This window comes from Nomascus leucogenys, chromosome 3 (assembly GCF_006542625.1).
Source record: "Nomascus leucogenys isolate Asia chromosome 3, Asia_NLE_v1, whole genome shotgun sequence".
Taxonomy (NCBI): domain Eukaryota; kingdom Metazoa; phylum Chordata; class Mammalia; order Primates; family Hylobatidae; genus Nomascus; species Nomascus leucogenys.
In genome coordinates this window covers 129,474,247-129,500,517 of record NC_044383.1, presented here as the reverse complement: position 1 = coordinate 129,500,517, position 26,271 = coordinate 129,474,247, and the positions used below count along the sequence as shown (strand labels likewise).

The 26,271-nt window shown below is 38.9% G+C and overlaps 2 protein-coding genes across 3 annotated transcripts in view; one reads left to right on the top strand and one right to left on the bottom strand.

The window, feature by feature from the left end:
* PEX3 (peroxisomal biogenesis factor 3) overlaps window positions 1-558 on the bottom strand; it is a 39,103-nt gene extending 38,545 nt beyond the window's left edge. For both annotated transcript variants that reach the window (XM_003255808.4, XM_030809781.1), the window contains exon 1: window positions 210-558. In XM_003255808.4, coding sequence (XP_003255856.1) covers window positions 210-282 — 73 coding nt within the window. In that variant the 5' untranslated portion in view covers window positions 283-558. The remainder of the gene's footprint in view (window positions 1-209) is intronic.
* Window positions 559-642: 84 nt separating this feature from the next.
* Window positions 643-22,107, top strand: ADAT2 (adenosine deaminase tRNA specific 2). Its single transcript, XM_003255806.2, has 6 exons — window positions 643-760; window positions 9,328-9,432; window positions 14,017-14,167; window positions 15,391-15,497; window positions 19,314-19,386; window positions 19,547-22,107. Exons 1-6 carry the CDS (start codon window positions 665-667, stop codon window positions 19,588-19,590), a joined length of 576 nt encoding a protein of 191 aa, XP_003255854.1. The 5' UTR covers window positions 643-664; the 3' UTR covers window positions 19,591-22,107.
* Window positions 22,108-26,271: the final 4,164 nt, after the last annotated feature.

Below are 26,271 nucleotides of genomic sequence, written 5' to 3'. Positions count from 1 at the left end.
CAGGGCAAAGAGCACAGAGGCATTTCTCAACTGCAGAGATGGGAGAAACCTGGAGGTTGGCCACCTCCCTTTTCATCCCATGGTTGATCGAATCCCCTCTACATATCCCAGACTAGGATCGCCCGACCTGTCCTTATTTTAGAAAAAAAAAAAGTCACCTCTCCCACCCCCTTCTCCCAATGCCCCCTTTCAAGCACGTTGTCACCCACCTCCAAGGACCGTGCCCAGGAAGATGCATTTCTTTTTGTGGCGTTTCAGAAAATTCCATACAGACCTCAGCATCTTTAGGCCCTAGGGGTGTGGGGTGACTAGGGGTGAGGGGCTGCTTCACCAGGAAACTGTTTCTTCGTCACCTGGCCCAGATGACCCAGCAAGAGCGCCGTCGTCCCGCTCTGTGCTCTCCCGAAATCACAAACGTGACTTTCCGCAGAGACTGTCACCGGAGCGGCAAGGGGGCGTGGACTACAGCAAAACAGCTACGCTTTCTGCCGCTGCCGCCGCGCAGCCGCCGCCGCTCACTGGTCCGACTGCCCAGGTCCGTTCAGAAATAGCTCCCGAGTGCCTTTCCATTCGACTCCCCCGGAAACGGGGTCCCGGGCCCGCCGCGTTCCGCTGCCCGCGCTCCTCCTCCGCCGCGGCCTCTGTTGCTGAGTGGTGGCCGGGTATGGAGGCGAAGGCGGCACCCAAGCCAGCTGCAGGCGGCACGTGCTCGGTGTCGGCAGAGGAGACCGAAAAGTGGATGGAGGAGGCAGTGCGCATGGTGAGGAGCCCGGGAGGTGGATGCTGCAGGGTGGGACCTTTCTCCAGCCCTCAACCCGACCCCGGCATTTGAGCAAACGTTCTTTCTCGTCACCATAATTTTTATGGCAGTCAGATGTTCTCGGTGAACAACTGGCTTTACTGCCTCGAAACTTTATGTAGTCCATTCTCACAGTGGCTCTGGGCGAAGGAAGGGGAGGAAATACAGAAATTATTTGTTTCATTGGGGTGGAGTATGCTGCAGACTTAACATTCTGTCGCTGGCTGGCATGTGCTGCCTCCCTTTCCTTTCTGTGGTCACACACTCTCCAATCTACAAAGTCACATTATTTGAGGTTTTGGCCCTTGGAACATGTCCAGCAGAAGGAAGGAAACAGAACGTTTCTGGTAGACAGCAGTATGGAAACAAGTCCCTGTACAATCGGCGTCTCGCATTCATTCATTATTTCCTCTGCCCTTTTACTTCCTTCCCTCACTCCTTTCAGGACTGCGAAATAAAGGCGGCTTTCAGCAGAATGGTGTGTGCTAGCGAGCTTCTTAACTGGGAAAAAAGTTTGTTTGTAAACATATGTATTTACATTTTAATAACTGTACATACAGCCACGTGCCACACGACCTGTAGGTAAAGGTCGTTATCCTGGAGCATTAAATCTACTCACCTTAGCCCTATTGACCCATCCAAGTACTAACCAGCCCTGACCCTGCTTAGCTTCCGAGATCGAGGGACATTCAGGGTGGTATGGAGGTAGACAACACTAGTTTATGTGTAGACTTCTGGGCTAACCCCTTTTGCTACCTTTTAGGTTGACCTTGGGCTAGCACATATAAATACATTTACATGCGTTTACAAACAAACCTTTATCCCAGTTAAGAAGCTCGCTAGCACTTTTCAGCTCCATTATAATCTTATAGGACCATATATACAGCGGTGGTCCTATAGGATTATAATGAAGCTGAAAAGTTCCTATTGCCTAGTGACATGTAGCCCTCCTAACAAGTACTTTTTTTCCTTTAAGACCTTGAAGAAACGCGTATATGCCAAAACCCAAGAAGCAGCTGCCTCCTTAATCCTGTGTAGGAGGACGTAAACTATGGAATCACATCCCTAGGTGTTTATAATACAATTAAGAGACAAAAAATGTCAAAGCCAAAGAGGTCTAGAAATTCTTTGAAAACATCTACATGTTTAAAAAGATACAAAGTAGCATGGCCAGATGCAGTGGCTCATGCCTATAATCCCAAAACTTTGGAAGGCAGAAGCAAGAGGATCTCTTGATCTCAAAAGCTGAAGAACAGCCTGGGCAACATAGCCAGACCCTGTCACTACTAAATAAAAATTTAAAAATTAGTAGGGCATGGTGGCATGTGCCTGTAGTCCTAGCTACTCAGGAGGCTCACGCAGGAGGTTTGCTTGAGCCCTGGGAGATTGAGGCTGCAGTGAGCCGTGTCTGTGCCACTGTACTCCAACCTGGGAGACAGAGCCAGACCCTGTCTCAAAAAAGAAAAAAAAAAAAGATACAAAGTAAAGGAAATACAAAGAAGGAAAATATTTGCGACATATATAAAAGGACAGGTTTAATAACCGTAACATATAATTTATATAAAATCTAAGTACTTTCCGAAGTAAAAGGAAAGATGTATACCCTGATACTGAAAAGGTCAAAGGCTATGAATATATTTCTTTTTAAAATTTCTTTTTATTTTTAAATTTTTTTTTTTTGGTTTAGACAGGGTCTCTCTGTGTTGCCCAAGCTGGTCTTGAACTCCTGGGCCCAGGCAGTTGTCCCACCTCAGCCTCCCAAAGTGCTGGGATTACAGGTGTGAATCACCACACCTCACCTGAACATGATATTTCTAGAAGAAGTGACGAGTAGCCAGCAAATAAATGAATACACAATTTCACTATTAATGAAATTCAAATTAAAATGATACACAATTTTTCACCTGCTAAATTGGCAAAAGTGAAAGCAATTTTAATGCTTGGTGATAATAAGGGTGTGCATGTTTGAGGTGTTTGTTGGTTGGGAGGAGCTGAATTTAGAACACCTTTTTTTTTGTATGTAACATGTATATTACAGTTTTTATTTAATATGCTGATAAAGTTAACTCTAGTTAAGCCAAAGTTGAAAGTTTTAAGTTTAATTTACTTTTTTAAAATTATTATACTTTAAGTTCTAGGGTACATGTGCACAATGTGCAGGTTTGTTACATATGTATACATGTGCCATGTTGGTGTGCTGCACCTATTAACTCGTCATTTACATTAGGTATATCTCCTAATGCTGTCCCTCCCCTCTCCCCCAACCCCATGACAGGCCCCGGTGTGTGATGTTCCCCACCCTGTGTTCAAGTGTTCTCATTGTTCAATTCCCACTTATGAGTGAGAACATGTAGTGTTTGGTTTTCTGTCCTTGTGATAGTTTGCTCAGAATGAGGTTTCCAGCTTCATCCATGTCCCTACAAATGAAAAGGATGAGCTCATCCTTTTTTATGGCTGCATAGTATTCCATGGTGTATATGTGCCACATTTTCTTAATCCAGTCTATCATTGATGGACATTTGGGTTTGTTCCAAGTCTTTGCTATTGTGAATAGTGCCGCAATAAACATATGTGTGCATGTGTCTTTATAGCAGCATGATTTATAATCGTTTGGGTATATGCTCAGTAATGGGATGGCTGGGTCAAATGGCATTTCTAGTTCTAGATCCTTGAAGAATCGCCACACTGTCTTCCACAGTGGTTGAACTAGTTTACAGTCCCACCAATAGTGTAAAAGCATAGAACACCCTTTTATTAGGACAATTTGGCTAGGTAAATATAAAAGGCCTTAAAAGTGAGCTTATCCTTTGATCCAGTAATGCCCTTTTTTGTTTTTTCCAAAGTGAAAATATTTTAATGTTTTCTTTTTCTGTTTATGTAAATAATTCATGGTCATAAAAAATTCAAACTATAAAAAAGGGTTAACAAATTATGTAAAAATTACCTAAAAGTCCTACTATTAGAGACGATACTATTAGTATTTTGGGGGCATCCTTCCATATCTCTGTGTCCATATGTAAACAGCCATATGTACTTTTGCATAAGTGGAATTATATATTCTCTTTTTGATTATCAGCAGTGTTTTTTGGTAGTCTTGATATTAGTCACTCCTCCCTACCTCACGGTATTTCTGTTGCTATGGAGTGACTACCTAAAATGGGACAAAGGATGTATGTGCTTTGAAATTATATAGATATTCCTGTATTGCCTTCTAAAACCATGATGCCCAATATCATAGCCACTAACCACATGTGTCTATTTAAGTTTAAATTAATTAAGGTGAAATAAAATAAAATCCAGCTCCTCAGTTGTATTAGCCACATTTCAAGTAGTCAGCAGCCACATATGACCACTGGCTACCGTATTGGACATTACAGATCAAAGGACATTTCCATCACTACAAAAGGATCTGTTGGATAGCATATAAGGTTATCAACTTTACTGCTTTTTAATAAAACCATTATTTTTCATGGCAGGTTTCTTTCTGAGAGCTAAGCATAGCATCATCATAGGTTATCGTTTTAATCATCATAGCATGTTCAGCATAGCATTCTAAAGATAGGCTTGGAAAAAAAATTATGACTAAGTAATAGTGTTGCACTCTTGGTGTGTTCCAGATACTATGCTATGCACAGTGTTTTCATGTGGGCCATGTCATATGCCCCACAGCAGCCCTATCAGGTGAGTATTATTATGGTCCTCATTTTCAGATGGGATATTGAAGCTGAGAAAGTTCAGTAACTTCCCCAAAGTTAGAGAGCTGGTAAGGATGGGGCTGTGACTTGAGCCCTGTCATCTGCTGTTAAATACTGGCCTGGCCTGCCCCTCAGTGTTAGGTAGCTCACTGCTTGCCATATCCTTTGCTCTCTTTCTTCCTTTTCAGTTTCCTTACCTGAATACTGTGTATCTACTGTGTAATTTAATTGAACATTTAGATTTTTTTCTTCTGTGAATTGCCGAGGCATATACTTTGCCCAATTTTATAATAGTTTGATTTAAAAAATCGCACTGTAGGAGCTCTTTGTATTTTATAGCTGTTTCTAGGAATAAATCACAAGGAAGCAATAGAAATATTTATATAGAGAAGTTCTTCACTTGTTTATAATAGTGAAGAATTTGAATCACTTAAATGTCAAATAATAGGAGACTAGTTGGTTGAATCAGATATGTTCATAAGGAGAAATACTATACAACCTTTACAAAATCATGTGATGAAAAAATATTACCCAATATAGGGAAAGGTTAACCATACATTTCTAAATGAAAAAGGCAGACTGCTGAACTGTATATATAGTGTAAATCTATTTGACTTTTTAAAAACTGTAAATATGTGTATGCAGGGCACAGGAAAAAACAGAAAAAACCTCCGTTGCCTCAGAATAACAGGGATTATATTTTGGGGTATTGGGATTCTTAGTGGGTTTTTTTTTTTTTTTGATACATGAGGGTTTTTTTTTTTTATCCCTAAGTTCTCCACCTTGAACATATCTTACTTTATAATTAGGAGAAAAGAAAGATTGACTATATATATATATATATTTATAGAAAAAGTTGCAAGTTTTCTAGAAAAAAAGTCAATTGTATTTTTTTGTAGTATGCATTTTTGGGGCAGTTGGTATTAATATAACATTATGCTAGGCTCTGAGGGAAATTCGAAAAGAAAGCAAACACCACAGACACCATTTCAACAAATATGGTATGATTACCGTTTCAACAAATGTGGTATGATTAAGTTTTTGCTATGTGTTATACCTTGTGCTGCGTGCATAGGCTGCAGAGGTGAGCAAGAGAAGCTTCATAGTGCCTGGATCTAGTGCTTGCCTTCCAGGAACATACTGTTTAATTGATGAAATTAAGCCAAGCACAGATGAAAAGGCTGGTAAGTAACATGTCCAAAGACCACAAGAGAGAGATATAAGTGCTGTCAGATAACAGCTGGCAAGGTCCTTCAACACATCCGTTGAGATAAATGATAGAATTCCTTCTAAATTTTAAGGAACCAAAAGGATGTGGGCTGGTGGAAAGGAAAGGTTGATACAAGCAAAGATACTGTCATGTACAAAGAAGAGCTTTGTTTTGGGTTAGAAGGAGATCTAGCTATCTGTCTAGAACAGGGCTCCCTAACCTCGGGCTAAGGTTTAGCGGGATCTATGAACCCTGAAACTACATATAAAATATTATGTGCATGTGCCTTTTGCAAGTGAGACAGTCCATAACTTTCATCAGAGTCTAAAAGGGGATTTCTGCTCTGAAAAGGTTAATAACCTAAATGAATAATGAAAAGTTAGGTTGGTTCGGCTGGCCAGTGGGAGGATGGGTGATAGTTGGGAGACCTTCAGTGCCATATTGAAGAATTTAAAGTTGATGGAGTAAAAACATCATCACTTTTTAAACCCCCAAAGTTAAACTATATAACTTTCTGCTAATTACTCAGAGAGTAATCACTCAGAAGAGAGTAATTAGCAGAAACAGTTATATAGTTTAACCTTTTGGACAGGATGATGTTCTACCTGAGAGTTGTTCTGGCTAACTTGTTTGTTCCCCCTAATTTTTTATCTTTATAGGAAATATTTCTTTAAGGACTCATCAGACTCTGTGCAAACAAGGTCTGTTTCCATCTCTCCCCCTTTTATCATGACATCACTAGAAAGCAATTTATAGTAGTAATGTCTTTGGAGAAAATAATAAACTATGAAGTCTCTTCCATCTAGATGCTTTCATTATCTGTAACTGGGCAGGCCCTGACTAGAGAAAAAAAAGAAATTATATTCAAAGACAAAATAGAGACCAGTGTTTGGGCTGGGAAGAACAGAGATTTTATTCTTTAATTTTGAAGGTTGATCATTTGTTACTTTACGCAAGACCTAGTAGCTATTTTTAAATAATATCTGACCTTGGTCTTTCCCCCTCAAAAAGGCAAGGAAGGTTAAATTCAAAGCAACCTGCAGAAATTTCAGACCCATTTTCCTGAGCTTTTTTGCATTTGTGAAGAAGTGATCAGACTTGACAGTACAGTTGTTGGGAGTGTTTGAAAGTATGATATGGGTATGGGGTGAAATTGATTTCCAGCTTAATTAAATCTATTGTGAACTTGTTAATGAAGCAAACCTATGTGTTAATAGTTGAAGAGGAGTTCCCCTCAACTCACTTCCATGGGACTTTGTGTTATTCTCACCGCCCCCTCCCCTGCCTACCATTCCAGTTGCTTACCCACTCATCCTCATCATGACAGGCTTGGCCATTCCTCATCAATGACGTTATTTGTCTCTCTTAGGAGGACATTTGTGATTACATTCAGGGCCCACCTGGATTTGGGATAATCTCTCCATCTCAAGATCCTCAACATATATTTTTTGCATGAATAAATGATTTGTCTTTTCTGTGTACCTGGATCTCTGTGTCATTCTACACTTACCTTAAATAAAATTCTTAGTATAATAATTGCCATAGCTACACTGGTAGTTAGCATTTCCATTCTCCTTAACTGTCCGTCTTCTTCTTCGCTTTCTTCTCTATAGTAGCTTATGGTGCATTTGTCTGTATTAACCAAACCTTGGAACTCTTCAAGCCTTTTGAACTTGCATAAACTGGACATGCTTTAACCAGTATCACAGAACTGGGACACAACCAGCCTGTGGATAGTTCAAAAAACAGTCCTGAATGCAGTCTTATTGCATCAGATACTGTCTTCTCACATCTCTCCATGCCCCATCTCTGACCCACCAACCAGATGGAGAAAAGAGAGGCCCAGTTTGCTCCTGCTGTGGGCTTCTCCTTTTTGCTGTAATGGCCAAATGAAGAAAAAGTGTCTGTTGAGCATGGTGGGAGTCACTGAGGAAATCCTGTATGCCTTATAATAGGAAGTTGTCACTAGTTAAATAAAGTAGAACTGGGAGTAAGAGACTAGTGCAGGAGACAGAAGACACTGTTTTAACAATGCCTTCAACTTTGCACTTTATATGCCCTATGATGTGTATAAGTACGTGCACTTAAGTGAGAATCAAGTCTTCCAAAGTCTCTTCAGGGCTGCCACAGTAAGGAATACCTTGCCTTTCCGGAAACAGCTGTACAGCAGTTATATTCTTTTGACTGCATTGAGATGGAAACGAATGTACACTAGTCCAAGGGTTGTACTCTTCCCTTATTCTGCCTCTCAGAGGCAGTATCAGGTTATACTGAGGCATAACGTGCCTGCTTAAGCTCTCCGCCTGAAGGTAGAGTTAATTTTCCTAGGGCCCAGGGCTGCTATCATGGGGCAAGAAGAAAAATGAATGGCCTGTGATAAGGGGAACTTTGAGAATATAATAATTGGTTTGCCATTCCTGGGATGGTAGTCATGGAAGTGTTCCTAAACTTGTTTTTCTCACTGATTTTTTTCAGTTGAGGTATACTTTATATACAGTGAGATGCACAGGTTGTAAATGTATCCTTCAGTCTCTTTTGAATAATGCAAACATCTCTATAATCCATGTCTTTATCAAGATCCAGAAAGTTTTCACCACCTCAGAAAATTTTTTTGTGTACCTCCCCAATCAATCTGCACATCCTCCTCCATGAAGCAACCACTGTTCCAGTTTCTGTCATTGTAGTTTAGTTTTATCTATTCTGGTACTTTGTGCAAAAGGAATCATATAGTATGTGTGCTTTTGTGTGTTACTTCCTTTACTTAGCATGTCTATGAGGCTCATCCATGTTGTCACAGTATCAGTAGTTCCTTTTTATTGCTGACTAGTATTCCATTATATGAATAGGACACAGTTTGTTTATCCGTTTTCCTGTTGATGGCCACCTGTGCAGTTTCAGGTTTTGGCTATTAACATTCTTTTTCAAGGTTTTAGTTCTTTTTTAAGCTTTCTTTCTTCTTTTTTTTTTTTTTTGTAGACACATATTCCCTTGTTTTAAATACTTAGGAGTGGAATTTTGTTATAGACTGTGTGTGTGTTTATTTTTAAAGAAATTTCCAAAACGTTTCTCATAATGATTGTGCCATTTTACATAGAGTACTTCTAAACTCTTATTGTCTCACATAGAGTAGAAATTGTGGGACAGGGCGACATCCAGTCTGGTTACCTTTAGCTATTGGGACTCTAGAGGATAATTTCTATAATTTTTAGAGAAGCAAAGGAATTTCAATGAGGAAAGGATTGTAATAAAGTATTTATAAGTATTATTTATTCCCCTACCTTTTTGCAAATATGTATTCTATCTCTGAAAAGACACATAGACCCTGGCACTTTAAGAACAGTGGTCAGTCACAGTCTCCTTTGATTGCATCTGTTTCCAATGAGAAGAAATCAGGGGCTCTGGACCTATCGAGGGGATTTTTTTTGAGTCTCCCTTAACATGGACACAACACGGAACACGGGCACTAAATACCATAATGGAACTATATTCCAGAAAAGGGAAAGCTGCACTTCTTTGTTTCAGTCTTTGTACATGTGTATCTTGTTCATGCTGCATCTCTTTCTTTCCTGTACTCTTTTCAAGTATGGAGTATTACATCTTATATTTTCCACTTTGTGTTTCAGGCCAAAGAAGCCCTCGAAAATACTGAAGTTCCTGTTGGCTGCCTTATGGTCTACAACAATGAAGTTGTAGGGAAGGGGAGAAATGAAGTTAACCAAACCAAAAATGTATGTGAGTTGAGCAGTATAATTGCAAACATACGGTAGTGATGGGTGGACTGGAGAGAATTTACCACAGTTGGTGTGAAGGTGAGACTGAATATAGTCCCGTAGCTGCCAGTGGTGGGTAGCTTTTCTTAATGTCTCTCTTTTTCAGTATTATTTTCTTCCTGATTTTGAAAGTGATACATGCCGATTTTTTTTATTGTGGAAAATTCAGAACAATTTAATGAAGCCATAAAATCTTAGTGAATAATTTTCTGTTTCATAGAGTTTTACTCTAATGCTTGAGTGAAACCCAAGAGGGGATTTTATTTCATCAGAATGTCAGCATGGAAGAAATAAGTCTGTCTCTACTTTAAGCCAATCTAATATATGAAATTTTCGTTTTACAAAATAGGTCAATTTAACTCATAATGCATTCCTTTTTTAGTACCTTTAAATAATATTTTCATCCTAGTAAATTAAAAAAGTATCCTCAATGTATAGCTTTGGAGGGAGGTGTGAGGATTATATAAAGGAAGCTATTTCTGTGTCAGATAATTCAACAAAATAGGGTCTTCAACACCAACTGCCTCTGTAGCTACATGTAGTATGTACATTTTAATAGCTTATATGACTTTTATTGTGGTTAGGTTGGGAAGTTCATGGTTCAAGGCAATGCTTCTTAAACGTGGTATCACAATAGTGTGTCATGATAAGTATACTTGGGAAGTATAAGTAAACTACCAAATTTTATGATTACAAAAATTCGTAGGTGGACTCAAAGATCACTTATACCTGTAATGCCATTCACACAGACTTTTATCTTGTCATGTGATTTTGGGAGCCAGAGAATAAGCTGATGTTGATACCAGTGCTATGGGAACTAGTTCATCTATCAATCACATCTGTTGAAAAGAAAACTGATATTTAGCAAAACACGTGTAAAATAGGAATCCAGATTCACAAAGCATTTATTTACTTATTTGTTTTTGGCCATAAAATAGAACAGGATTATATTTTAATACATAACTTCTGTACAACCAAAAAAATAAAACACCACAGTAAAATAAACAGGAATAAACATGGTATTTCATTTGCAATGCTTGACAAAATGTTCACATCCTTAATCAGAAATGAGCTCTTAGAAAAAAGTAACAAAGAGACTAATATTACAAGGGAAGTGAAAATAAAAGGAACAGAGGAAAATGAAATAACAACCAATAAGGCTATATGAAGATGATCTAACTTAACTTTAGCAGAAGAAAAAAGCAATTTCTTTGTAACATTACATTATCAGTGATTAAAAATACTGATATCTAATGTTTGAACAGTTTTAGGAAATGGGAAACATTCAAACACTGGGGAAGCTTACATCGATTATAGGAAATTTACTCAAAATGTAGATTTTGCATATACTTCGCCCCAGCAGTTGCAATCAATAGGAACTGTTCCAACAAAGTAGTTGGACAATTCAGATTTATATATAACCATGTTCACTGCATAGAAAATCTGTAGTTAATATGTCAGCCCCCCAAAAACTTTTTTATCAATTTGCTTATGAAAAATAGTAGATCGAAGTGTAGAATTAGAAAGAAAAAAAGCACGTAAATAAAAATACAGTATTTCACAAAATTCTTTGTCCTTTGAATTCTTGAAAAAGACAACTTTTTAATGAATCAGTTTTAAATTTGCCCTGTAATAAGTGAGAAGCATGAATATATGTAAGTCATACTTTTTATTTTTATTTATTTATTTATTTTTTACTATGGAAATGCTTTAATAGAGGTGAACACACAGCAAGAACAGCAAGTGCCCACACAGACATGGCTATCACAGAACACATTGTGGGTAAATGAGAATTCATACCACCCCCACCCTTAACCCAGTAACAGAAGGCTCTAGGCCCGCATTTCCTCAGTCCACTCCTCAGACCCTCCCTCCTCCTCAACAGTGGCATCCTGATACTGTCATTCCTGTTGCTCTCAGCCTCAGTGAATTCCATCTCATTCTTGCCCTCGCCTGTGTACCAGTGTGGGAAGGCCTTGCACCTGACCATGGCTGTGAGCTGCTCTGAGACGTGCCTGAGCAGCTCCTGGATGGCCGTGTTGTTACTGATGAAAGTGGTGGACATTTTTAGCCCTGGGGATGGGATGTCCCAGAAAGCTGTTTTCCCATTGTAGGGAATCCAGTCAGCAAAGTAGCTGCTGTTCTTGGTTTGGACATTAAGCATTTTCTCCTCTACCTCCCTCATGGACATCCAGCCCCTGAAAATGGCAGCCTCTGTTAGGTAGAGGCCATACTGGGGGTCATAGGCAGCCATCATGTTCTTGGCATCAGACATCTGCTGGGGGAGTTCAGCCACTGTCAGGGCCTTCTTTGTTGTTTAAATGCTTATTTTGAAATAACTTTTTAAAATTTCAAATACAGAAAGTAGAAGCAGTTCTATTCTCATTTCTCTATGCAGAACTATTAAAATTTTGCCATATTCTTCCAGTTTTCTTTCATATAAATCATATAACAATATACAAATATATACAGTCTTTTAATTTTAACTCACATGTACAATAATTTCAAACAATGTTAAAATAATTACCATTATAACACTGAGAAGTATTATTTAACTGTCAGGGTAGTCATTCCCATATAGAATTAACATTTTTAAATTAGCCATTACCTTTTCAGTTAGAAAAAACAGAAGCATGTACACATACTTCTGCAAACAATTAGCTGATGTTTGTTGAAAAATGACATAATTTTAAATATCAATTTAAAATACTGTAAAACATACAAAAATTTTTTTTGAAAAATGTTTTGAAGAATTTTTAAAAATGTTTTAATTACATTCATGTTGAATCACAAAGCAGTTATTAAGAGGATATTAAAACATGACATTAGTGATAAACATAATACAGCAATTAATGAATGTATAGATACTTAGGAGTAGAATTCTTTATTTTAAATCGTGGTCATATTTTCCAATTTGCATTTTGTGTATGACGTCTTAAGATGAGAACTTTGAATGTCCTAACAATATCCATCTAACCCCATCCAGTGACTGGGGTTTCTTCTGTATGCTGAAATTAACCTGGGTTTATTTTGTTATTCCGTGTCATAAAGAAGATTACTCTATAACTACAGCATAGAAAGACTCTTGACCCCAAATGAGAAGACCTGAGTTCTACTTTTGGATCTGATACCACCACCACCACCACCCAGTCGCCACCACCACCTCCTCTCCCAGCTGTATGTGATTAACACATGCCAGCTTTGCTTAGCTTCTTTTTCTTTAGTAGTAAAAGAGTTGACTGAGATGATTGAGTTCAGCAATTGTTTATTGAGAGCTATAGGGAGATTTGATTCCATAATTCTACATCTGATTTTTTGAAAGCACGTAAGTTGGGGAAACCCTTTTTTTTTTTTTTTTTTTTTTTTAAACTCTACACTTAGTTTTGGTGTGCAGCCGGGTTTGGGAACCTCTTCTCTAAAGTACCTTCCATCTCTGGTAATTAATTCTGTGATTCACCCATGTAGCCCCTTGGCCAGCTCCGCTCCCATCTGCCTCTAGCTTCCATGGCATCTTGGGCCACTGTGCTGGCACTTTTCATACCCTGCCCTATCTCACAGGTAAATGAGCCCCACCAGATTTTATGCTTGTTGAGGACAGAGACTTTTTATCCTACACAGAGTTTATTTAGCCCAGTGGCTTGTGCGTAGTTAGCACTCAGTGTAAATTATTGATAAATGCTATTGTCATGAATATTCTAAATAATTATTCCATATAGAATCTATGATTCACTTTAAGCTATTTTAGTAAGGGAGAAAGAAAAGGAGACAAGAGCTAGCAGAGTAGATGTGTAGTATTATGTGGCACCATGCTTCATGTGATTCAGATTTATAAGGTTTATAAGTGTAGATACCAGTGTATACCATTTTACATATGGGGAATCCTAGACTTACAGAAGTTAAGTTACTTGCCTAAGTCCACATAATTAGTAATGTCACTGTCAAGATTCAAATTTAAATGTAGTCAGTTCCACATGCTATGTGATTTCTCCTATCCTCTACTGCTTCCCATGATGTGTCGGAGACCAATACCAAATCTCTACTTCTCTAGAGTCTTCCGGTATATAAAACCTCATTCCCCAAAAGTGTAAGAGATGACATTCCAGTAAACTTAATGTAGATTTGCTTGGAGTGAGGTCAGTGACAGCCTTGAACATATATTTGAAACTAGAGCACAAGCTTATGAAAATTTTGCTTCCCCTGAAATATTCAGAAACCATAGACTTTAGCTTTTTTTCTTTGTTTTTTAGACTTACCTTCTCCATGGCATTTTAATTGAAAGAGTTTCCCCTAAGGCACTTAGGTACCTAACTAAAAATACAGCATGATTCCTATGGCATCTCTGATTAGGTATCTTTTGCAAGTGAGGTTATGGTACTTGAATTGGGGAATACGTTGTCCACTGCTAAGGGTGTCTTGAAACTGTATTCATTAAAATATTGGCAGAAAGGATAGGCGCATATTTTTTACTTAGTTTTTGTATATTTGTAAAACAGTAGTCACATGAAGCAAACAGCATCAGTGCAAGCCCCTTTCTCTTTTCAGGCTACTCGACATGCAGAAATGGTGGCCATCGATCAGGTCCTCGATTGGTGTCGTCAAAGTGGCAAGAGTCCCTCTGAAGTATTTGAACACACTGTGTTATATGTCACTGTGGAGCCGTGCATTATGTGTGCAGCTGCTCTCCGCCTGATGAGTATCCTTTGACTTCATGAGTTAATGTATTGTACCATTCGTGTGAACAAGAGAGTGGCCAAACACATAGGCTGTTTTCCAAAATATGAAAACACAGACTTAGGAAACACCTTGTAAAATATAGTGTGTCTTAGCCAAAAAAAGGAAAGCTTTTTAAAAAGTAAAATGACCTATTTCTTTTCATATCAATAAACATAGAATGATTAAACAAATAATCTAGAGAAAGAAAATATTAGAACTGTCTTAAACAGTTATATAAAGAAAAATCATAAATTAAGTTTAAGTGGATTATAAAACAGTTTGCAAAGGAAAAGTCCTAAAGAATATGCAGCTAAGTTTTGCCTTTGGATAATGGATTATGAGTGATTTAAATTTTTTTTTCTCTGTTTATCTGTTGGTTTGTTTGCCATGAATATCTATTACAATGTATCAAACATTATCAGTAAAAAGTAAATAAGAAGTAAGAAATCCTTTATGATATTCTAATTGTAAACAGAAAATGAGTAAAGTTACAGCTCTTTGGATTGTCTTGCATGGATTAAGCAACTTAAATAGTGCAGAGACTCTGTAGGGACTTCTAAAGATCTTTTTAAAAAATTATTTGAAAATTGAAAAACTCAGTTTTTTAGTTCCTTATTTTTTATGTACTTATTTTACTATGTATGGATGGATAATTTTAACACTTTAAAAATAATACAGAGGTTTTTGGGTATGATAAAATGTACAGTCTTTATAAAAGGGTTGTTATGGGCAACTTAGAATTCTCTCCTCATCCTGCCTTACAGAGTGGCTAAGCTTTAGTCTATTCTGTATTAGGGCACAGGTTATATTTTATTTGGGGCAAGAACAGGGAAGAATCTGTTTTTTTTAAAAGGTGAAAATCCCTGGATTAAATTTCTGCATCCTTTCTGGCTCTGACTCCCTAATGATTCTGAAAAAGTGATTTAGGAAAGAGCAGAGAGAACCCTGAACTGTGAACATTAAGCAACCACATACTCAGTTTTCATTCTGTTTGCAGTTGTTAAATGTCAATTTCTCAATACTTTAACCCCTTTTCTTCTGTGTAACTGGATTGTATGGTTTGTAAGACTAATCCTAAGCTTCACTGTTTTGAAGAGTAGCATGAGCTTTCCTCTCCAGGATGGCTAGTATAAACCTACTCTGATTTTGTCACCATACATACTTGAACTGTACATTCTATGCAGAACCTTAATTCTGTCTTATAAATCCCGCTGGTTGTATATGGCTGTCAGAATGAACGATTTGGTGGTTGTGGCTCTGTTCTAAATATTGCCTCTGCTGACCTACCAAACACTGGGAGACCATTTCAGGTAATACAAACTGCTTATGCTTTTTCTTTCTTGCTGATTATTTTCATCTCTTTATGGGCTTGTGAATAACTAGTGTGTGGCCAGTATACGAAGAAACCATGATAGAATCAGACATCTTGGATCTCAGGGCCTCTGGTGGAGTTCATTTATGCCTCAGTATAAGATGACAGAGAAGAGTTTCTGGATGAGTGCCTACCTCTCTTCATTAACAGACTCCCTCCTGAAGGAGAGTCCACCCTTCCCAGCTGACTCCGAACACTCTTCACCAACACCGTTAGGTATGCCTGAAGACACTCTCTCTGTTGGAGTTTTTATTCAATGAACGTTACCAGCTCTATGCTCTACCAAGTTTGGTGACGCTTGGCCTGTGTCAGTGACGCTAGAGACTATTTACAGCACACACAATATTTTTGCACAAATTTAATCATTTTGCCTGATTGCCACATCCTGATTTTAGTATCTAGCAATCACTGTATTTTCATGTGTTTTTTTCTGTCTTTTTAATGTCGAAATTTCCCCAGACTTAAGAATCCATGTCTTTAGTCTCCTAGAAATTCTCCTTTCCCTTTAATCTTGCCACTTTTCCCAAAGTTTTTAAGGGTCAGACTATGAACAAAAGGAATTTGTATTTCAGAGTTTGGCCTGTGACTATACCCCTACTTTCATTAATTGGTTTGATTGTTTTTCTCTCCAAGATGTAAGGTTAATGTAAAAGTATCATGCTTTAAAAAGAAAAAGCTTTAACAGATGCTGGATATGGCTGGGCAGTTCACTTCAAAAACCTCAGGGGTTCCTAGAATACTTTAAGGACCTATGAAGGACTAAATTTGGCGGAGTCTCACTGAGAACGAGTTTTTAAAACGTTCGTGAGTTTTCTAGCTCAACATTAGCTTTCCTATCAACTTCTGTACATTTGAGAATAGATGCTGTTTAACATTACATCAGAAAAGAAATTGTAATGCAATGATGGAGAGTAAAGGATACAATTGGTTTGATCATTAAAGACATTTAGAAAGTGATTTGATTTTTCCAATCACTTCTATTAGTAGCTCAAATTTTGCTTACATAACTCTTTGCAAATGAATTGCTGACTCCATATTTCCTTTATGAGAGTGATCTAAATAATTTTTCAGTTTCTGGGCAGAACAAAGATGAGTCTTTTGATGTCAGACATGGGTGGAATATTTCTCTCCAACATGTCAGTGACATGAGGGCACAAACACAGTCCTTTCTCACACATCTTTGTAGTCGATGCAGCAGAACCCAAACAAGTTCATTTGCAGTGTGTATACCTAGCCACATCGGCTCAGCTGCAAATCAATGCCTGTGGCTTGCAGCCATATCTCCAGGCTGAATGCCAAATTATGGTTTTTTTAAAGGTGCTTTTAGATTCTAAGGAAAACAGTGGTGGCCCAGGCTCTGAATGCTGGGTATTCTTTTTTTTTATTCGTCTGGACTTAGGAGGCAGCAGGTAATTGGGAGGTGGGATACTGTTTCTTACTGCAGAATTACAGATTCTCTTCATACTGTATTATAAGCAGCATTAAAATTTGTAGAGGCCTACAGAACTATTCTTTTCAAAGAAGATGGTGATTAATTGTAACACCTGTTCTGTTTTTTAAAATTTTTATTTTATGGCCGGGTGCAGTGGCTCACGCCTGTAATCCCAGCACTTTGGGAGGCCAAGGCGGGCAGATCACGAGGTCAGGAGATCGAGACCATCCTGGCTAACACTGTGAAACCCCGTCTGTACTAAAAATACAAAAAATTAGCCGGGCATGGTGGCGGACACCTGTGATCCCAGCTACTTGGGAGGCTGAGGCAGGAGAATGGCGTGAACCCGGGAGGCGGAGCTCGCAGTGAGTGAGCCGAGATTGCACCACTGCACTCCAGCCTGGGTGACAGAGTGAGACTCTGTCTCAAAAAAAAAAAAAAAAAAAAAAAAATTATTATTAATGTGTGCTTTTTATTAACGCCACAAATTTGTTGCTATAATGGGTACTTGAAAATATAAATAATAAGTTATCTTGGTGTGTTAGAGCAGTGCAGTTTCCTTCGAGGCCTGTAACTCAGCGATTCTCATCCCTGACTGCCCGTTAGAATCAGAAGGAGGCTTCTGCGCCTGACTCTGCTCAGTCCCTGCCGCAGACCATCTGAATCAGAAGGCAGGGGGCCAACAGTGCTGTGTTTCCAGAGAGTTCCAAGCGGTTCTCCTGAGCCACCATGGTTGAGAACCACTGCTCTCATCCCAAGTAAGAGGAGAGGGTTCTGAGTGTGCGAGTGGAGTGGAGGGGGACCTCTGGGGAGCTCCAGCACTTAACACAGCAGGAAGCAGAGAGCAGCTGTGACGGGACTGGCTGGCAGTGGTTAGGATGGTGAAACACTGAGAAGTCAAGGGAGGCAAGAGCGGTCAGACAGAGCAGGTGTGGCCAGTTGCCTCCAGGACTGCAGAGTTGAGGAATCTGAAAGGAGGCCAGTGTTTTGGTCAGTAGGGACCTGGGGATTTCTGAGAGGGCAGACTCAGTGAAGTGCTGGGAACTCAAGCCAGTGAAGATGAGGCCACTGAGGAGTGAAGGCAGGAGCAGGGTGTCAGCCTTTGATGAGACAGGGTGGATGGAAGGTTATTTGTTATGGCGAAGGTTTATTCAGGTGTCAGAGGCCCAGGCAAGGGCAGACTGAAGACACAGGAGAATGGGAGGTTTGTTCTGAACAGCATCTCACAGGAGCTGGTCCTCCTGTCCTCTGTGCCTGTGCTTTCTGGCTCCTTCCTTCCAGATGCTCATTGTGTCACTTCTTGCACTTCAGATGGGTGCATGGTTTTAAGTCCAAACTCTTCTGACAAGCTTTCAAAGCCATACATGTTTTTTACCCCATTTTTTGTCTTTCTTTCCTTATGCTTCCTTAATAGTCACCTCCTCCTCTATCAGCTGATTTCCTCACACACAACCCAGGCTTCTTCTTGCCCTTTCCCTGAAATGCTCTGCTTAGCCTCTTTAAATATTCTCTATCTCTAAGGCAAGTTCAAGTTTCATGTTCTTCAGGTAATACTTCATATGATAACACTCCTTACTGATATCACAATTTCTTATTTATTCTTTCACATGTTATGATTTCTTTTCCCCAGTTAGATGCTAAAGATAGAACAAGCTGAATTTTATTTTTTAAAATCCTCTGTAGCAAGGGTTGATAAACTTTATCTGCAAAGGGTTAGCTAGTAAATATTTCACCCTTTGTGAGCCACTTATGTCTCTGTTGCCTAGTCTTTTTTTTTCTTTAACAAAGCTCTTAAGATATAAAAACCAGTCTTAGCTCACAATTCTCAGCTATGGAACGGATTTGGTCCACCAAGTATAATTTGCCAACCCTAGCTCTATAGCATGGAATGCTTAATGGGCCACTAGTAAATAGGAGCAGATAAAAATAACTAATGCTTAATGAGCCCTTATGATGTGCCTGGTATTTAACAGGTATTATCTCACTTAATCCTCACAAAATCCCTCTGAAGTAAGTGCTATTATTGCCAGCATTTTATAAATAAGGCATGGAGAGTTTAAGTGCCTAACCCAAGATCACAAAGCTGGTAACTTCTATAACAGTTGATGGATGAATAACAGTTGATTGGGAGTGATGCCTAACTGAGGCTATATATCAAACATCTTTTGGAAGTGTACCTCCTTACCCATGTTACTAATATCCCCAAAGTTTATTAACATCTGAAATCTGTTTACATAATCATGTATATATATGTTGTTTTTATGGGATACAACACACATTTTCATAGGCCTATGTTTATTCTCAACTTTCTCATTCCATCAGTGTATCCCTGGATATCGGGCTGAGGAAGCAGTGGAAATGTTAAAGACCTTCTACAAACAAGAAAATCCAAATGGTCAGTTTTCTTTTTTTTTTTGAGACGGAGTCTCGCTCTTTCGCCCAGGCCAAATGGTCAGTTTCTATTGTAGATAATGTACTTCCCTTAAATCCACACAAAGAGAGTCTGCTATGAGCTTACCTCTTCACTTTCTTTTTCTTTTCTATTCTTTTCACAGCACCAAAATCGAAAGTTCGGAAAAAGGAATGTCAGAAATCTTGAACATGTTCTGGTGAAAGAACCAAGTGACCCAAAGTGACCTGGACAAGATTCATAGACTGAAAGCTGTTGACATCGTTGAATTATATGTTTATATATTGTTTTTAATCTGCGGGAAAATGGTGTCTCTCATCATTTGCTCTGTTAAGGGAACAAATTAGCACTTTTTAGAAGTCTGACAATTGTAAACAGTTATTAGCTTTTCCACAAGCTGATTCCCATTTTAAGATGGGGGAAAATTAAGGTTTGAGGTTTTAGAAATTAACAAGTAGTACGTACCCCTCTAGCCACAAGTGCCCAGTCCAGGCAAGTGCTGACTTTTTAGAGAATGTGTGGCCAGACCCAGGGACCTGGAGTGTGTCTGGACTGCAGTTTGCCACCTTGAGAACACCTTCTCCAGGACTGGCATTTCAGAGTCAGATTCTTCATTTTTTTGCAGCTGCGATGTTCTCCCAGGGCACTGGGGGCTGTGACTTCTCTCTAAATTGTATATAAGTTGTGTATATAGAGATCATAATTATATGGTCCTTAGAAAAGACTTTGCTTTTATAAAGCATTTAGAGAAAATGCATACTTTTAAAACAAGTGCTTGAGTTGTCACTTAAAAATTATAGTATATTGCTATAATAAAACCTTATTTATGTCTTATTTGAAGATGAATAGTCTTAAAAGATAAAGACATAAATGGGACAATTGTTATTGAGCAAAAGACCAAATTATCCCGCCCTCGTGGAGCTTATATTCTAGCAAGGAGAGATGGATATGATAGATTACACAGTTTCTTGGAGGACAATAAGAGTTACGGCAAAAAGCAAAAGGAACACAGGGTAAAGGGAATCGGTGCCATTTGGTGGTGAGAATGCTGACTGAAAAATAGAATGGTCAATTTAATCTGAAACAAACAGTTATTTCTTTTAAGATCCATATAATAAATTTAAAATCTAAAATGTAAAACTTTGAACACAACACTGGAAAGGGTATCCACAGCAGGAAGTCCCCAGTTCACCTCCCTGACTACAGGGCAGCTTTGCACAGCCCCACTGGGCGCACTGTGTGCCTCTGCCCAGAAGGGGGCCTCGCCGTTCCACCAGAAGCTCAGCTCCAAGCCCGGGAGGGGCTGCTGCTCCTCAGTTGCATTTCTTCAGTAGATTCATTTCCTTGATGCAAAGCATCTGTATTTGTTGGTTCTGTCATTTGAGCGATGTCTCTGACTTGTTTGTTTTGAATTACATTACAGGCTGGAATGTAATTGTGGTGAAAGTATTTTTATATTGCTGAGAGTAGCAGCTAATCACAGTTACATGCTTCAGAGGACTTATAATTGCTTGGTTTTGTGTGTGTGTGTGTGTGTGTGTGTGTGTTTTTAACTGCATTTGAAAAGTTTTATGGAGAATATGCATGATTTTAAATCTGTGATAATGTTACATGCACCTTCAATTTCATCCACTTTAAAAATTATCTTCTCATTAAATTTTAGTGCTTTGACTAGTTTGTTCCTTTTTGCAGTTGGTCGTAATTCATTTCTGGCTTCTTATGCTTTTCTGCAAGCAGATTTCATTGCATTTATTGTGTTCATATCATTTCCTTGGGGATTATTTGTAGGACAACCAACCTGGAGTTTTGCCTCTGTGGAGTACCGCCCAGTAAGTCTGGCTGAGCATCTTATGTCCAGTAGGTTCTTGGTAAACATTTGCTAAATGAAATTACTGATTGAAATTTGGGGAAAAGTGAATAATAAGACTATCTAGGACAAAAAGCCAAAGCCGAAAATAGTATATGAGTATTCTAGCCCAGAGACTGTCACTACTAAAAGAATCAAGGAAATAATAAAATGATAGACAGGGAAGAATAGAAAAGACTTAACAATACACACATGTTCCATCTTTGCTGTTTTGGAGAATGGTGGATAAGTAGTGTTTCCTGATTCTGAAGCATAGCTGAACAATTTAATTGTGCTTTAGCACCTTTTTGGTTCCCTCTTCAGTGATTGACCTATCGAAAATCTGTCCTAAATGTTTGGACTGGGGCACAGTTCCCTCCATCACTTTGGGGGAAAATCATTAATATGGCATACTGCAGATTGGAGGGCAGGACCACTGAGGGTGTCATAGACATTAGCTCTGTGGAATTCTCCTAGCAATTTCCAAGTGATGATGAGGAATTATAGATATATGTTGAGGTCATTCAGCTTCCTGAGTACCACATTCCCCAGCTACTTAGACATGACTTAAAATATTAAGATGTCCTAGTTCAAAAGCTTGAATTCAATTGATTGATACTGATAGTGCCTGTCCAAGAGACCAGCTGAAAAATTTGTATACAAAATAGTTCTGAAAGTGGTGAGATACAAAAAGGTTTTAGAATCACTGCCCTGTTGAGAGAAGTTAGGGGGAAATGATTACATTTAGAAGCTGCTAGAGTTATCCAGTGTTTGCTGGTCTTTGCAACAAACTGTGGAGAATGGGTGGTATGTAATGCTTTGGTAGGCTTCAATCACTGATAAAAGATCATGTTAAAATATCTTCGTGCTTTCTTGTTACTTGGCACAACCATCTTTTCCTGTGTTGTATTTGGAGTATCATGGAAAGAAAATAGATGGCCAAGAGCTTCAGCGTAGGCAAGAACTCTTAATTTTTCTTTAAACTTTTTACTAGGAAAAGTATACACACACACACACACCATGGCCCTTTACCCTGAAATGCTTCAGTATAGTTATTGACTTAAGTAAATTTAACATTGATATACTTGAATCTATCATTTGTATTCCAGTTTTGTCAGCTGACCCAATAATGTCCTGTAAAGAAGTTCTCCCACTGCCCTATAATCCCAGGTCCAGTCTAGGGTCCAGCATTACATTTACTTGTCTTGAATCCAGCTTTTTTTTTTTTTTTTTTTTTTTAGGTAGGTCTTACTCTGTCATCCAGTGGCGTGATCACAGCTCACTGCAGCCTCAACCTGGCTCAAGCAATCCTTCCTCCTCAGCCTCCTGAGTAGCTGGGACCACAGACTCATGTAACCACACCTAATTTTGTGTGTGTGTGTAGGGACAAGGCTTCACTATGTTGCCCAGGCTGGTCTTGAACTAGACTGAAGCAGTCCTCCTTCCTTGGCCTCCCAAAGCACTGGGATTATAGGCGTGAGCCTCTGCACCTGTCTGCTTTTGGTTCTTTTAATCTAGAACATTTCCACTGGCTTTCTTTGTCTTTTATGACATTGACATTTTTAAATAATACAGTCATTTTGCCTCCTCTCTGTTTTCTTCTTTTTTAAATAATAGAATGGTCCTTGTTTTAAATTTATTTGATGTTTTCTCATGATTAGATTCAGGTTCTGGGTGACGTTAAGTTCCTCACAGGATATCACATCTGGAGGCACACAAAGGCTGTCACACCAAGGTGATGTCAATTTTGGTCATCTGGTCAAGGTGTTGTCCTATTCCTTCACTATATAATTACTTTTTTTCTCTGTTGCAATCAATAAGCAGTCTGTGGGAAGAGGAGCTGTTACATTTTAAACAGAAAATGTATTTGACACTGATGGAAAGGAGAGGAGGAAAATTAATGACATAAATTTCAAAGCAACTATTAAATTATTTGATTGCATTCCTCCTCTTTTACTATGTCTGCCAAAATTGATTAAAAAAAATTTCTAGTAAGAATGTTTTAAATAGTGATATCTTAATAAGCATCAAAATTAAGCCTGAGAAATAAATTATTTCCTTCCTAATTTCCTCCTCAGCAAAAGTAAAAATTATATAAATTTCATTATGCCTGATAAGATAGGCTTTTGGAAAATAGACCTAAGATGTTTCTGATACTGCAGATGACCTGTGGTGATCCAACGGGACAAAGACTCTAGGTAGGTTGTCATTTGGTCATAAAATATGAGTTATCTTGGGTTTCCATAGAGACATCTAGACTTAAAATGTTGTAAGCACTGCTACTTTCAAAACGTCAGTAAAAAATAGCAAAAGCCAAAGCTCTTGAAAAAATTACTTAAATCTTTTTTAAAAGTAGTATAGCGCCTTGTTAAAAATCTGTGGTGATGCCAAAGCTTGTCTTTCCCAGTGGTCCTATGTGAACTGGCCTTGAATAGCCCCAGGGAAAACAGACACCAGGAACTGGTTTCTCTGCCTTTTGGCAAAGGAATAAGACTACATTGACTTCATCTGTGAAGACAACTGCCAACTATTTCCTTTGTAAATTGCTAATTTTGTGTAGTGAGGAAAGGAGCGATGGGCGACATGATTTTTATGGGTTAGACTGGTGTAAGTTCTGCTGAAAGTTTGACATCTTTAGGATCTTACATTTTCTTCAAGTTGAGCTAATAAAAACAGGCTTGTGACTATTTCTCACCAGATTTCTAAGTAGATATTGGGTTGAACACCACATATCCATGACTATTAAGGAGGCTTCATCGTGTAGTTTGACAAAGGCTCTCTTGACCAAACTTCAGTCAGGCCCTGAGTCCTCTTTTCAACCTGGCCTCCACCTTGGCCCCCATTCTTGATGGGCCTCTACAGCCCAGCTTTAGCAAGAATCCTGCTAAGCCAGTTTAGAGATAATCCCCCATCCTCAATATCTATGAAATTTCTCATCCCCTACTTTCGATGTATAAGTCATTGGCCTCCCTTCAACGAGAAGCCTGTTAAGTTCATTTTGCAAGAACTCTACTCTTGATATCTCCTCTTAGTAATTTTCTAATCACTGACCCCCTCACTCTGCCCATTAGTTATAAACCCCGACATGTTCTGGTTGTATTCAGAGTTGAGCCTGATTTCTTCCTCTTGTTGCGATAGTTTTAAAACCTATCACTGTAGTCCTGAATTAAGTCTTCCTTACCTTAACAAGTGTCAAAATAAATTTTTCTTTAACATGTTGAAGCATGAACTTGAGAATCTAGAGCAGGAGTCCACAAAGTATGGCCCGTGGGCCATGTCCAGCCCGCTACCTGTTTCGGTACCACTCATGACTTAAAAATGGGTCTTACAATTCTGAGTGATTGAAAAAAAATCAAAAGAAGGATAATATTTAGTGACCCATGAACCTTATATGGCAATCAAATTTCAGTGTCCATAAATAAAGTTACATTGGATGACAGCCATGCCCATTTGTTTCTGTGTTGTCTGTGGCTGCTCTCGTGCTACAATGGCAGAGTTGAGCAGTGGTGACAAACCATGTGACTCAAAGCCTAAAATATTTAGCGTCTGGCCCTTCAAGAAAATGTTAGCTGCCCCTGGTCTAGAGTAGGTAAAAGGCTGAGATTGGAAGCTGCTTGTTCAAATTCTGTGATTGGAACCGAATAATGTGGCTCATTGTGCAGCTCATTGTGAATTGCTTCAGTACCACAGTTTTGTTTTTTCCTTTTGAAAAGTTGGTCTATAAATGTAAAGGAAAAATCTAAGACAACAAAACATGTTTTTTGGCTTAGAATGTTTTATTTCCTTATATACATTTTAAGAGAGTGGCAAGGAGAAAAGATAATGTATCATTTTATTTGGGTTTAGAATAAATAATACATTTTATTTATGATCATCATGTTTTAAAATATTATTTTCTGTTACTATCTCTGTTTTACATCAAGTAAGCTGAGGCACAGGGAGATTATGTAACTTGCCCAAGGTCACAGAGTGCTAAGTGATCACATCACTCAGAAGGAGCTAGTTAAACCAATGTAATAGCCTTCAAGTTTTAGTGGCTTAGAACAAAAGCTTATTTTTCTCATGCCTTGCTTCTTGTCCATCTCAGGTCAGGCCAGGAGCCTAGGCTAAAGGAAACTCCACCACCAGGACATCAGCTGCTGTGGCCAGAGAAGAGAACATGGTGAATAATGCTTCATACCTTAGGGCAGGGCTTCTCGAACTTAAACGTGCATAGGCATCTCCTGGGGAGCTTATTAAATTCACATTCTGATTCAGGAGGTCCTGGAGGGCCTGAGATGCCGTGTTTCTATCAACCTTCTAGGTGATGCCTATAGTGCTGGACCATGGGCCACACTTTGGGTGAGGAGGGCTCCTGGCTTTTGCCCAGAAGTGACACATCACTTTTGCTCTCAAAAGAATTCAAGTCACATGGCGATGCCCAACTTCAAGGCAGCAGATAATATAATCCATTATCTACATCAGGGAGAAGAGAATTGGAATTTTTGTGAACAGCTCCAATGAAGAGCAAACAATGTGAAGCTAGGATCTGAATTCAGGCAGGCTGGCCCCGGAGTCTGTGCTCTTAATTATAACTATATACAGTCATGGGTCTTGGTCCATTCTCTATAAAGAGAATGCCTGCCAGGCAGACAGCCAGTCAGGGAGTTAGAGTTGACTTGTGTGACTTGACGTGGGTGACTTAGGCAGCTTTAGAGTTCAGTGCAGCAGTTCTCAGCATGGTGCTGCAACTCTGAAGTGTTTCAATTCATTTTTTTATCTTAAAGTGCCAACATTTATGAATTATTTTTAAATTAAAAACATAGCTGGGAGCAGTGGCTCACACCTGTAATCCCAGCATTTTGGGAGGCTGAGGCAGGTGGATTGCTTGAGCTCCTGAGTTCGAGACCAACCAAAGCAACATGGCAAGACCTTGTCTTTACAAAAAAATACGAAAAATTAGCCAGTCATGGTAGCACGCTCCTGTAGTCCCAGCTACTTGGGAGGCTGAGATGGGAGGATTGCTTGACCCCAGGAGTCAGAGG

Bases quoted from the DNA above. Each gene is read 5' to 3' on its own strand.
- ADAT2 (XM_003255806.2), top strand. From the start codon at position 665: ATGGAGGCGAAGGCGGCACCCAAGCCAGCTGCAGGCGGCACGTGCTCG. The intron at 9,433-14,016 runs GTATGTGAGTTG...TTCTCTTTTCAG, and splicing joins AAGTTAACCAAACCAAAAAT to GCTACTCGACATGCAGAAAT. The intron at 14,168-15,390 runs GTATCCTTTGAC...ATTCTGTCTTAT, and splicing joins AGCTGCTCTCCGCCTGATGA to AAATCCCGCTGGTTGTATAT.